The following is a 14,651-nucleotide window of genomic DNA, read 5'->3' on the forward strand; positions in this document are numbered from 1 at the left end:
AATATGAGTAACCCTAATAATAATACTTATTATTATTATTTAAAAAAAAATCTCTGACTCTTCTTTAACATTCAGAGTTATTGTTAGATTTTAGGGATTGGAGTGGGTAAGTAACATAGAGCCATTGGAGGAGGAGGAAGCTGCGGAGGCGAACAACAGTGTTCATTATGTAATGTTGTCTGAAGGTCTCTGAACATTGCAACCACACAAGGGTGTTCTAGTTTACGTTTGATGGGGTTCCAATGAGTAAAGAAAAGAAAAAGAACAGTCGCAGGAAAAGTTGATGAACAAAGACTCGGTTGACTCGGATTTACCGATTGATCATACATTGCATAATGAAAGAATGTTTAAAGATGTTGAATGACTTTAGTGTGAATTAATTCGTATCCTAGTTCTTCATCTTCTTCAACTACTTTAAAGAGACCCTTCAACCATATTTGTTTATTTATTACCTTTGCAAAAAGCCATATATTATGCTTCAGTAGTAGACAAAGTCACTTTAAACTATAAATTGAATTCAAACTGACCAACAAATTCTTCATTATGAAAGGGTAACCAGTTATAGATCGTTTTGCATCCAAATCACCAATATAATCTGAATTAGAATATCCAACAAGAATACACAAAATATCACCCTTATAGATCAGACCCACGTCAAACATACTCCTTAAGTACCTTAGTATACATTTCACCACCAACCAATTCTCCTTACCAAGATTAAACATTTACCTACTCATCAAACTGACTACTTAAGCAAGAATTGGTTTAGTGCACACCATTGCGTACATCAAACTCCATACCGCACTAGCATAAAAAACACAAGTCATGTATTCCTTCTTTGACTCTAATAGAGTGGTACTGATTACAAATATATGAATAGACAATAGCATAAAAATTGCAACTAACTTGACACCAGCCAAAACAACTCAAGAACTTTTAAATATACTTAAATGTAACTTAACTTATTTTTAGCACAATCCCATCTGATTTTCATGCCTAGAATTTTACGGATAGTGACTTCAACTTTTAAATCTCAAACTTATGAATAACATTTTAAACATATCATACATAATACGACATAAGATAAATCTCGAAATGATTTTCAACTATTTTATGATAAATACATGCATCATGAGAGACAATAAATTGATGAAATCTATTGCACTTCTATTTGAGACTCCAAATCATATACAAGAATCTCTACAGTTTGTAGGCTGAATTCTCCTTCTGTGTTTTTCCAAAACCTTCTCATTAAAACATCAGAATATTTTCTTCTACATTACTATGGAGGAAGATGACTTTATATCAAATTGTTCAAACTCCACATTAAACTGCTCCAACTCCATCCAATTGTTCAAACTCCCATATTAAACTGCTGCAACTCTATATCCATGAATGCCACAAAATCAAACGGAATTTTAATGGATGCGTATCTACACATTCTCTCTTAGAATAGTCCTTAGTTAATAAACAAACCCGTTACTTAACAATTTCAGCATCAGAGAATCTAGATCTTCTTACCTCAATATCAAACAATATAGATGACTTCTTTTAAGACGTACTTATAAAACCTATGAAGAAAGTAATATATTATATAATTAAATAATCAATTAATTAATTTCGTACGTGAGTATATAAGTTAATAATCAATTAACTTGAGAATCTTGCACTTGGAAATTTATTGATACAAATTACCAATAGTAAATAAATAATTAAATTCAACATTCGGGCATTAATTTTGTCAGTCACAAACGTTTTAACGGTATTAGTATTCAAAAATTTGAAAAAATCATTTAAATTTTTTGAAAGAATATAAAAGAAAAGCAGTTTGAAGAACTAAAACATAATATCCTTATATATGAGAAATTTAAAAATGTATTTAACTTTAAAATTAACTTATACATGAGTTAATATATTTGTAATCTTTATATTTGAGTTAAGTTTTTTTTTTCTTTTAAAATTTAAATAATATTTTTAGTTCTTATAATTTGAAAAAGAAATTGGTTTAGTCCTGTGCCAGAATGTTTTTTATATTCTTCCCAAAGCAAATATTTTGAAATAAAAATAAATATATTATTGGATATTTAGTGATAAAAATACAAATGAAAGTGAATTATTAAATAAAAAATTTAAAACTTTTTAATTATATAAGTTCAAATCTTTAACTATGTTTACTATAACACTACAAGAAAATCATTAAATAATAATAAAATTTAAAGATAAAAATAATTAATCATTATATTAATTAAATTATATGTTATTTTAGAAACTAAAAAAGTAACCGTATCTAAAGTGATTTCTATTATTTATAAAAATTTATAAAATGGTTTGAACATTGGTATCTAAATTAGATACCAAGATTAGTTTCTAATATATAAATTAGTTTCTAAAATATTAACAAAACTAATTTAGAATAAAAAGTAATAAGTAGCTAAAATCTTGGTAGTTAATGGTTAGATAACAATTTAGTAACTATTTTATAATTTATTATTAATAATTGAAACTACTTTAGATACCAATAATTTTTTTAGTTTATAAAAATGATCTCTGATTTAGTCAAATAATAACTAATTATTTTGGTCTGTAAAATTAATTTCTATTTAATGATTTTCTTGTAATGTGAAATGAGTAGACAGTAATTTATCAACTATAAGATCTATAGGGGGATAAATTTTTAATTTGAAGGAAAAAAACAAAACCTTACTCTTACAAAGAAATAATTATATCTAAATTAAAATTATTTTTAAAAATAATAAAGTAATTTATTTATTTTTTATAAAAAAATATTTTAATTTTATGTAAGAAGTTTATGCCTTATTCAACCTCACTAACCTAATTTAATAAGGTGAAGTGTTTCCTAATCTATATATACTTCAAATTGCTCTTATCTTTAGATGGTGCTAAATTTTCAATATATTCTCTCACGTCAAGGATATCGAACGTGGGAATCAATGGAGGCCCAATAACAGATGATATTTTAGACTCAAATCTCGACTAGGACAAACTCGTAGTGACTCTCACACCATCACATGAGTAACTTTAATACTAAACCAACTCACTAAAGTGAGATTCATGCTGAGGACATCGAGTATGAGAATCGATGGGATCCGATAGCAGGTTGCACCATAGGTCCAAAATCTCGACTATGATAAACTCTTGTATAATAGTAGACTCTAATACCATATTAAGGATAATGATTTTAATCCTAACTCAACGTCATTAAATGAATTCAATAAAAAAAAGATTTATTTCACTTATATATTATAATTTGGTCTTATATTTAGTAAATGTGAGATTTTCAAATTTATTTTTAGTTATAATGTGAAAGAACAGTTCAACTTTTAGATATAACCATGGAAAAGAAAAAAACTTTGCATTCTAATATTTTCAGTTTTAGTTATTAAAGTAAGAAATATAGAAGAGAGTGAATAACATTGAATAGTTAACATAAAACAAAGAAGAGAGCATATGATGTATACAATATCGGTGACACTATCTAACAAGTGACAAATTCCACTAAACCTAGCTTGTCTTGTATGGGATGAATGTGATTATGAAGCACTTTATCTTGCCAAAATCACGTTTGGTTACAGAAGGATTTGTAGCTTTCATGGTGGTAGGAATAAGCTCTTTTAGCCCAAAGTTGATCAATTTAAAACAACATAATGCTTGACTTTCCTTGCAACTGTATCATTTAAGATTACAACATGGTGTTGGATATGGTCAATGTCTACTTTGTGCACAATCTAATAAAAATCAATAGTAACTTCATTATTCTATTAGAAATATAGCTTTCATGAAAGCGACAACTCGATTTTGGACCATTTTAACTGTCCTTGTTATCATCATACACTATTATTAGTGGTCCTTGAATGGACTACAACATTTTGCAAATATAATTATGATATTCCTTCTGGAAATTAAAATAAATTCATTTTATAGAGTTTAATTTTAAGTAACACAACATATCTGGTCACATCTAATAATTTCAACAATTTATGCATCAAACAATAATTTCATTAAATGAGGTAATACTAGTTATAATTAAATAATGTCACACATATAATATTTTTTAGGAATGCTAAGAATAACTTTCAAATTTTTTGTTAAAATTTAGTAAAAGTTATAAAATCATAATAAAAATGATCAGTATTACTCATATTTTTTAAATAAATTTTTACTAATAAAAGAGAACCTGTTTAAAAATTGGATAGAAAACGGCTTCCTAACATTTCTCAACTCTTTTGCATGGTTAACTTATTCAAATTAAATGTTTGTACTGTTACAATTTCTTTTGTAATTTTTTTAAATACCATTTCTTTTAATTTTTCGAGTATTTTCTTAACTTTTTAATATAAACCGAAGCTGAAATAAATATACATTTTGATTCAAATCAGTTGTTTTTTATAAAATTTATTTTTTTTCTCATAAAAAAAAGATTATCTTCCATTATAAAAAAATTGGATGTGATTAAGTTCAAGGGTCTTTCTTTTTAAAAAATATTTTTATTATTGTAATTGGTAAACAAACATAAATTATATATACATATATTTTAAATCTAAAAAAAATAATTAATAGACTATTATATATCAAAATCACTTTTTTTAAAATTTTAATCAAACTTACCTTTTTTTTCTTCTAAATAAATCAAAGGCCTACAAGAACTTAAGTTTCTTTTTCTATCTTCTTTTACACTCAAAACTTGAAACATAGTTCGTTCAAAGAAGGAGTGTAGTATTTTGAAGGGTGATGATAGTCTTTGGATTCCTTATACCCTGTGTTTGTCACTTTGGTTGGACGGGCTTAATAAACAAGCAAAAGTTAAAATGAAATATTGTATTGAAGATAGTGTGTTGGCAAAAGGAAGTTAGGGTAAAGAAAAATCTTGTTTGGACATTAAAAGTGTAAATGTTGGTTGCTTAAGTTGTTTGTAAAAGATTATTGATTGAGGTAGTGGCCACTAATGTCACTTGTTTCATCATATTTAAGGTTGAGTTTCATATGGGTGTTCATTTTCACGCCCATCTATATTGACTAGGAGAGAGAAGAGGAAGATCAAACTACCACTCATGACTTTGTAGGCTAAGGACTCATCCTTAAATTACGTGTTAGTTAAAAGATCAAGTACAAGATCTACTTCGATGATTTGGGTTGCCAACCATGTCAAGAGAAAAAGGGAAAAGCAAGAAAAAAACTCAGATATGATATTGCCACTACATTACCTTCTCATGGTAATTAATTGAAATCCACTGAAAAGGAAAGTGTAAAAGTAGAGAAAAACTCAATTTTCTAGGTGAAAACAGGGAGAAAAAACACAAGGGAGAAATCATTGTTGTTTGTCTCTTTGCATTATTCATGATAACCACAGTCATTTCTTATCACTAAGCTTATTCATGCATGTAGCCTAGTTGACTTTATCCAATCACCACAACCCTGTAGCTAGCTTTTCATCACACTGAGATTAAATTTGTTGCAAAGTAATAATAACAACAACAATAACAGCTGTTCAGAGTTGTTTTATTTTTTCATTCTGCTATGGTAAATAATAGTAATGATTTTTTTTCTCTCTGCTGTGCTTGTTTATATATTTTATAGACTGGTATAATTATTTTGTTTGTGGGTTTTGACCAAGATAAGATTTTGAAGCAATATCTAGACACCCATTTGAATTCCAGCAGCATTCTCTCGCAGTCAAATTTGGGATGATAGATGCTGGGCCATTATTAGGGTCCAGTGAGATGTTTAAGCAACAAGATACAAGGTTGCGTGATTGTGCCTTAATACTGCTGAAACCATGAGTTAACTGCTCCCGACAGATTGAATCTTTACATTACCTAAATCAACATTCCATAAAAGACTAAATAATTTATTAAAATCATTTAATGTATATGATAGAAGTTGCATATCAAACACTCAACCATATAAAAAAAGTTAGAAAGTTTATGAATCTCTAAAATACTGCTTGAAGTACTGCCCTAAAGACTACTCCAAAACAAAATGAATTAATATATCACCAATGTGATGAAGAAAAATATAATGATTAAAGATCAATGGCAATAATCCCTCTTGAATAAGCAGTGTCAAAACAAATAATGGGATTTAAAAAATGATGTTGGGTTTAGTGCGGGGCAAGGAAACGTACATATTTGAAGGTGGTGGTAGGAGAAAAACATCTTGGAAAAAAACCTGTTGAATGAAATGACGAACATGCTTGACTTATCCCATTTGAAGCAGGATCAAATTGAAGTTGCCCGGTTAAACCTGTGCATGGCATGATCACAGGGCATGGCTGCTAGCGCTACAAATGGAATGTGGGTAGGCCCAAAGAGAACCCTCAAGGGATAAAAATGACTTATTAAGACCAGGAATCCTTAAGGAATATACATTATAATGAGGCATAAAGTAGGAAAAGGTTACAACATGTGATGAAAAATGTGTCAACTTTAGGCCAATAAGATCATTGCTGCTATAAGATCATTGTTGAAAAGGACGTTAAGGCTCAAGAGGGAGTAACTTCACCAGGGTTTCAAAAAAATGGATGGGAAAATTTTATGGAAAAAGATAAGGATGCATTTTCCTCAATTTGGTATGATGTTGTTGGCCACATCAATTGACACCATAAACCCTACTCATAACCCAATTGGGTTGTTCCACAACTTCATTATTTTCTCTCTTCCCTTCACCTTTTGCCTCATGGTTACAGTGTTACACTTCAATTTTTTATAGCCTCTAATGTAACCCTTCATTAGCAGTAGTGTTGATTGTTAAGCATGTGTTGCCCATTATGCCCTTGCCCTTTGCTAAAGTGCACTGCGTGCTCACGTTTCCCCCCACTGAGAAGCTAGAAAGAAACAAAGTGCGCATGTTAACTCCAGTATAAAACACTCTCTTCCACCACTTCCATTTCTGCATTTCTAGCTACGGAAGGAAACTGTTTCTCTCTCTAGAGAAAGAAAGTAAAACAATCAGCATTCTTGTTTCCAACGATTGAAGCATAAAGTGTAGAAATTAATGATTTGAGTTTCCATAAAGCCTTGAACTTTGTGTTTTCTTTTCCATCTTCACCATAACCTTCTTTTTCTAAGTTGACATATCTTGCTGGCTTCAGTTCACGCTTTCTCTTTTTTTGGCTTCATCCATGTCTTCAGATATAAGCTAAGTTTGATTTTTCATTCACCTCTTTGGAATCTGCATTCAGCCATGGAAGCTTGCAATGCTGGTGTCTGTGTGTTGGGTTTGGTTGAATCTCTTGTGGCAGCAAATGACAGTGTGAGTCCTTCTAGAAGCTCCTAAGGTAGCAAAGTTAGAAGCTTGGTGGAGTGAGTAGTAATGGGTAGGGATCGGCTGCTACCGGGGACGGTTGGACCGCCATTAAAACGGCGAGCAGGGCTGCGGAGGAAACAGGCTGGAAGAGGGTCTTATAGAGGAAGCTAAGGCAAAGGTGGTATAGTGGGATTTGGAGGGGTTTTGTTGTTGTCGTTGTTGTTTTTGGTTTTGTGGTTGTGGTTTTGGTTTTTTGGAGGTTTTGATTGACAACCCCTTTTTAGGGTGTCAAAAAGTTTTGATTTTGTGAAGGAGGAGAAAATGGGTAGCAACTTGCACCGACTGCTCAGAAGCTTCTGTTTGGGTACTGATTGGAAGTATGCCATCTTTTGGAAGCTCAAACACCGGGCTCGGATGTATGGTTTATGTTCTCAGTTTAACTTGACCTTATTTTTTAGTTTTATTTATTCACTGCATCTTTTTAGTACGTTTTCTTCATTTTAGTTTGGTGATTTCATGTATGAGCATATATGTACGATACTTGCTCGAATTATCTACTTTTGGAATTTAAACTAAAGGGCGTAGCTTGAGTATGCAGAATCCATGAATGCATAATATTTTTGGAAGGAGACAAACGGGAGGGGTTTGCTCTTGGATGTCCTCTGTTTTCGTCCTTTTGATTGCATTTATTGTTTTTATTATGATACTGTGTAGGGTGTAGTCATCTATTGATTTGTTGGTCTTGCGTGTACTTTAGGCTAAAGATTCAAACTCAACGTATTTCCTCAAATTATTTTCTGGGTGTAATGTTTGCCTTCAGGATCTTGACATGGGAGGATGCTTACTATGACAATCCTAATATTTGTGACTCTTCTGAAAATAAGAGCTGCCAGAATACATGGGAGCGGATTGGCAGTGCAGATTTTTCGCATGATCCTCTAGGGTTAGCTGTGGCAAAGATGTCATATCATGTATATTCGTTAGGGGAAGGGTATATGACTTAACTAATGAATGTGTGGGATACTTAAGATTAAAAAAATAATCCTTATGTAGCTCCAGCTCTTAGCTTGATGTCTTCCTTTTTACAGAATTGTTGGACAGGTAGCTGTTACAGGAAAACATCGATGGATCTGTGTAGATAATCAAGTTACAAGCTCTGTCCCATCTTTTGAGGTGAAGATTATTCTTCTTAAATGTTATCACTAGACACTAGTGTTCTCTTTGCCTTGTAAGATTTGAAATTCTATAATTGAAACTTGACACCTAAGATGCTTAATGTACATAACTAATCGTCCAATCAATCTCCATCCCTCTTCTTTGGTTTGTTTTCAGTTTGCTGATGGATGGCAATCTCAGTTTTCTGCTGGAATTAGGGTAAGATAATCCTCACAGTGAAGAAATCAATCTCAATGAAAATAGCTAGACAGAATTTCCTATGTTTACCCAGAAATTGGAATTGCCTATCATTTCTAAGGATGACGCTCAATGCATGGTTTGGTTTGAATAATATATTTGGAAAATAGTAGTTATTATGATAATGGACTTGATGATATGACAAATCATCTAGCCATAGAAGAACCCTGGCTCCTATTTCACTTGCTGCAACCAAACCCATCCGTACATTTTTATTTAGAGTGCTGCATTTGCAAAAGTTGGTAGATTCAGATGAACAAATGATATCTGCATGTTATCATTTTACCTTGCTGAGCATTAAAGTCTGCTTTGGTGATTCATATTTTAGAATTATATAAAATGTTGATTAATCACATGTATTGCACTATTGCCAATGAATTTGTAACATTATTTTGCCTTAGAGTTCTTCACTTGATCCTAAATAGGACTCTTCATTTGTTAAAAGTTATATTTTTTAAATAAAGGAGATGGAGCTAGATTTTTGTGCTATGATAGACGGATTGCTGTAGTTGCATAGTAATGAAGTGAGGAAAAATTAGGTTTCTGGAATCTGGACTTCTAGTGTATTCTGTTAGCAAACCTGTGGTTCTCTTTTGGAGAATGATTTTTTCTGCAATATTATTTTTCATTGACAGACCTTTGTTTTGTATTGTAGACCATTGTTGTTATAGCCGTAGTCCCCCTTGGAGTTGTTCAACTTGGTTCCTTAAATAAAGTAAGATGACTACATTCTTCTTTCTTTTACTTTTGTGCTTAAATCCCATGCTGTTGGTGAATGTGGTTGCTGTTGTAGTTCAGTAACACATCTGTTATCATACACTATTCTCTTTCATACGTTTGGTTTCAGTATTTTAAAGTTTGTTTGGATTTTTTTGTAATTTGCCATCACAATATAAGTATTCAAATAATATGATTTGCCTCTTATTTCTTCTCCATCTAATTTTGGTAACTGCTTGAGTGGTTATTAGGGTATTGATTGAATACTTGTCAATCCTTTTCACTAATTGTATTTGTGTAAACTTAGTAGTCCATGTTGGCCATAAAATGTAAATGGATTTTTTAGTGCTGATTCTATGGATACAATTCTACATATAATAATACTGAGGCTACTACTATGAAAATCACATGCTTGCATATTTAAATGGTAATGAAACCCCTTGCTTTTGGCATGTCTTTGTTTTCTTTGTTATGTAAATTGGCTGGAAAGTTGATTGCTTAATCTAGGGAAAGCTTTCTAGCTTTTATTACAGACTTGTGCTTAGTTGTTCCTTTTACTCCTGAAATTACTTCTATGATCTATTCTAACACGTTGACAAGGAAGCATTCAGTAAATTTGTAGGCCTTGTGCTTAATGTTCTGATTAAGATTTAGATGGATATGATTGATAGATTTAGAATATTTTCAGATGTATATTTAAGCAGAAGTCTATTTATTATTGAAATATTTAATAATCCGCCCCTTTTCTGTAATCCCTGATATCAGGTTGCTGAAGATATGGGGGTTATAACATGTATCCGAAGTCTCTTTTTGTCTAATCAAGATTACACAATTTGCCATGCTCCTAATCAATTACAAAATAGTCTGAAGAATTCTTCGTCTGTGGTAATTTTTCTCCATTCTTTCTGTGTATGTGTCTTCAGTCTGCATGAATGTGCTTGTGTGACCATTGACATATACATCTTTTCACACACTAACAGAGCAAATGATGTGTATAAAGTTTTTTTTTTTTTTTTTATCACGGATGCATTGAGCATAATCATAAGATTTGTTTCATCTTTCTCTTTCAGATGGATTCAGAAACTTCAGAAAGTGTGCCTGCTTACTTGCAGACTACAGAGAAAACCATGAAGCATGAATTACTGGATAACATAATGCCCTTTCAATGTCCTGGGAACAATGATTCACCTCATGCTGTATATGAGAAAACGACTGTTGATGTGGCCAAGCATGAGGGGCCTGAATTAAACAGTGATGGAAGTTCCATTTTGCTTCAGTCAATGTCTAATATGATGAATGTGGAGCAGCAGAAACTTTTAGGGATGAGACCTGTAAATGAGAGAAAGTTTGAAGGGAACAGTAGTGGCCGTGAAGATACAAGTGTGGAATCAGGAAAAAAATTGTCATCTTTTTTACACAATTTGGTTACAGATAATAATGGTGTCAATGATTTAGTATGTCCATCTGAAAATGCTGGAGTTAATTCTGTATCCTTCTCTTCAGACTTTCTTGATACAGTTGTTTGTGAGAGTGAAAAGTTTCATTATGTAGATATCAACCAAAAAGGAGTGAAGAACTGGTCCAGACCTTTAGATGCATACTCCCAAAAAGATACTGGGATGTCAAAGTTTCAGACTGAACCTTGTTCCAAGGATACCACATACACATTGAAGTTTCCTGCTGGCTATGAGTTACATGAAGCACTTGGGCCAAGTTTTCTAAAAGAGAGCAAATATTTTGATTGGGCTGTGAAGGCAAATCAAGATGTTAAAGCCACTGAGATATCAGATGAGATTAGCTGTAGCCAATTGACGTCTGAACCTCAGCGAGAGCATCTCTTGGAAGCTATGGTGGCTAACATAGGCCATAATAATAATGTCAATAGCAAGTTGTCAGTTTCGGCAACAATGCAGGCTGCAATAGCCTCAGGAGGTAATCCTGAGGGTTCCATCCACACTGTGCACACTATTAATTCTGAAAGCTGTTCCATAGATCAGCCTCATCTTGGTAGAGAGGAAAAACATTATAGTTTGAGTTCATCTGGGATATGTGGTATAATGTCCCCAAAGGGTTTTTCTTCTACATGTCCTAGTTCATGTAGTGAACAGTTTGAGAGATCTTCTGAACCAACTAAGAACAGCAAGAAGAGGGCTAGGCCTGGTGAAAGTTGTAGGCCTAGACCAAGGGACAGACAACTTATCCAAGATCGTATTAAGGAGTTGAGGGAACTGGTACCCAATGGAGCAAAGGTATCTGTCGTATATAGTCCTGTCTCAGTAAGTTTTGATTTTTTTTTATGGTTGTTCCAATTCAGATAGCTAAATGTTTCATATGGTCATGTCAACAGTGCAGTATTGATTCGCTACTGGAGTGCACCATAAAACACATGCTCTTTCTCAAGAATGTAACTAAGCATGCTGACAAGCTAAATAAATTTGGGGACACAAAGACGAAGGTACAGTTTGATAGAGTTTTAGAAGTCTGCCTCTGTTTCATAGGGCTGAAAAGAAGTTCACTGATTATACTTTAGTTAATGAGTATTGATATTTAATTCCTATAAATACACTTGTTTCTTATTTGGCCTTTGTCTTGCACAAATAAGATTTTGGCATTTTTTAGAGGACACTTGTTGTGTTTTCCGCACTAAAACTTCAGTTTTTTAAATTCAAAATTATTTTTTAATATATTAAAATATAATCTTTACTGAATATTTAACTTTGGTATTGATTTATGCTGTGACTGAGTTACGTATCTTTTGCCTCAGAAGAAAATGTGTTTTACTAGAAACGATATTAATTCTCAACATTTTCCCTTTAGCAGGATCATAAAATTTTATGTATTTGTTCAATTGCTATTTAAGCTAGCAAGTTTTTATAGTGTTGATTGTCGAATGACCCATTTCAAAAGTTTGGTTTGCTCCATTTGAATGATTTATGAATGAGTGATTTCATTTTTATTATACTATCTCCATTGTTTCACACTATTGAACTTGCGCAGTTGCATCACATTCAAAAAGACATTAACGGATCATCAAGTTATCAACAAGGTTCAAGTTGGGCAATGGAAGTAGGAGGCCATCTGAAAGTTTGTTCCATATTAGTGGAGAATCTTAATAAGAATGGCCAGATGCTAGTTGAGGTGTGTTAGGAGTTGAAAATTATAATCTAATATATTTTTCTAGAATAAACAAGAGAAAATCTCCATATGGGAAATGGAGGCAAGAATCCCTTCTAAAATTGTACTAACCACAGATATGTCCCTTGTATATGCTAATTATGACTTATGGTGCAGATGCTGTGTGAGGAGTGCAGCCATTTTCTTGAGATAGCAGAAGCCATCAGAAGCATGGGGCTGACAATACTGAATGGTGCAACAGAAGCTCATGGTGAGAAGACATGTATATGTTTTGTGGTTGAGGGAAGATCAGAAGTAAGCTTTATTTCTAATTCAATTAAACAAACTCACTGCATTACGTTCAACTACCAAGTGATTGATGCAAAGTGAATTGTCTGCCACAGGGCCAAAACAACAGAAATTTACACAGATTGGATATCTTGTGGCCGCTTGTTCAATTACTGCAATCCAAGAGCACAATGCATTCATAAAATCCATTTGATTCTTGGAAACTTATAAAGCTACTTCAGTGACTGTTGTAACTCAATCTTTGAAATTATACTCCAAATGTTAGGACCTGTTTATGTTTTTCTTTTTCAATAAAAGTAGAAACATGTATGTATACATGTTTGGTTGAATTTTAGAAAAGGAATCTCAATTTTTTTTTTTCTAAATTAAGCCCTAATCAGAAAATACATAAAATGTTATTCCTGTTTTCTACGGAAAATTTTGAAGATGAAAAATCTACCGTGAGTGAAATGACTCCAATGCAACCATTCTTCAAGTTACCATCCTTCCAAGCCCCACTGCGTGCATTATCAGTATCCAGGTTTTCATCTTATTCTTCTTTTGTTCTCTTGTATTTTTGCTCTGCAAGTCTTTTTTTTCATCTTGTTTCTTTTTTTTCTATATAAGTATCTAACTGTGCAGTTAGGGTGTACAAAGATTGTGGCCATTTGTGTATGGTTTTTGCTTCTGAATCTAATTGATTCAAGAGGTCCTGCAAATTCTAATATTCTACCTTGTAATAAATTTTAATTGGCAAGTCTTTTTGTAGTTATTTGAAGATGGTGCTAAGTTTGCAATTATTTTATTTGGTATTCATGTAAGGTTTCTGCTCTTATGAATTGCTTGGTGAAGATGGTTCGATGCATCTGTCTGAGAAGACCTTTAGTGCATATTGTCTTGTACGAACCATAATCTATTGTCTGTATCATTTCTGTGTTCACTACTTGTGTTATGTATACTGTTGGAGGAGTGACATGTGATGTGATTCATGGAGTTTTTTGATAACCTGTTTGCATATATAGGGACCTTGTGAACAAACGTTGGGGTAAATATAAGTTTGGTAATCTTGCTTATTTTACTTTAAAGGATAATCATGGTAAAAGAGATGTAACCTTGAGGTTATTATTTTTCCACAAATGAAAAGAAATATCTCTTATTATATAATGAAATATTATCAATAGTTAGACTTATCATTTTCATATCTACTTTGTATAGATTTTATATATAGAATTTCTTCTCACTTATGTTTAAGTATCATTGCAAATACCCTTTAGAACCAAAGATGGTAAATATTTTGCTCCTACTATTTTGATTAATTTATTTTTTTTAAATATTTTGGAATCCCTTGGAGATATATATATATATATATATATATATATATATATATATATATATATATATATATATACTTTTGATTTGATGATAAGATTTTTGTTGTTGGATTGGTTAAAATGTATTTTAATCTATTAAAGTGTTCATGGATGATGTGAAATGGTTTTGACCTTTCTGTTTTAATGTTAAAATAATAAATTAATCAATTAATTTCATGTAAAACATAATTTTAATCTATTAAAACTCTGCTATCTTTGGAGGCTTTATTTTAATTGATTAAAAGTGTTTTAATTTATTAAAATTGTCATATTAGATCTTATATACATTCCTCATTTCAAAATCAACTAAAAAATTATTTGTTATATTGATTAAATTAGATACTATTTTAAAAGATTAAAAATATCTGAATTTATTTAAATTTATTTTTATTATTGATAAATAGTTTCTAAATTGATAATTAATTAATTATCAAGATTTTAGTTAATTACCTTTATTTTTTTTTCTTTAAGATTAATTTTTTTTTA

The 14,651-nt window shown here is 31.6% G+C and overlaps 1 protein-coding gene across 6 annotated transcripts; it reads left to right on the forward strand.

Annotated features, from left to right (window-relative positions):
- The first annotated feature begins 6,618 nt into the window (after window positions 1-6,618).
- Window positions 6,619-13,155, forward strand: LOC137830004 (transcription factor EMB1444-like). Of its 6 annotated transcripts, XM_068637068.1 has the most exons (11): window positions 6,619-7,679; window positions 8,084-8,254; window positions 8,352-8,436; window positions 8,596-8,637; window positions 9,332-9,391; window positions 10,159-10,278; window positions 10,464-11,642; window positions 11,741-11,848; window positions 12,391-12,531; window positions 12,685-12,822; window positions 12,912-13,155. In XM_068637068.1, exons 1-11 carry the CDS (start codon window positions 7,585-7,587, stop codon window positions 12,996-12,998), a joined length of 2,226 nt encoding a protein of 741 aa, XP_068493169.1. In that variant the 5' UTR covers window positions 6,619-7,584; the 3' UTR covers window positions 12,999-13,155. The 6 variants fall into 6 exon arrangements, with proteins under 6 accessions (XP_068493169.1, XP_068493171.1, XP_068493173.1 ...); XM_068637070.1 differs by lacking the exon at window positions 10,159-10,278 and having other exon boundaries at window positions 6,773-7,679; XM_068637072.1 differs by lacking the exon at window positions 8,084-8,254 and having other exon boundaries at window positions 6,833-7,679.
- The last annotated feature ends 1,496 nt before the right edge of the window (window positions 13,156-14,651 follow it).

This window comes from Phaseolus vulgaris, chromosome 7 (genome assembly GCF_000499845.2).
Source record: "Phaseolus vulgaris cultivar G19833 chromosome 7, P. vulgaris v2.0, whole genome shotgun sequence".
NCBI lineage: Eukaryota > Viridiplantae > Streptophyta > Magnoliopsida > Fabales > Fabaceae > Phaseolus > Phaseolus vulgaris.

What these genes read in the sequence shown, in the direction of transcription:
- LOC137830004 (XM_068637068.1), top strand. Translation starts at nt 7,585, where the DNA reads ATGGGTAGCAACTTGCACCGACTGCTCAGAAGCTTCTGTTTGGGTACT. An exon ending in GCTCTGTCCCATCTTTTGAG is followed by an intron (nt 8,437 to 8,595) that starts GTGAAGATTATT and finishes GTTTGTTTTCAG; the next exon opens with TTTGCTGATGGATGGCAATC. An exon ending in TTGGGGACACAAAGACGAAG is followed by an intron (nt 11,849 to 12,390) that starts GTACAGTTTGAT and finishes GAACTTGCGCAG; the next exon opens with TTGCATCACATTCAAAAAGA.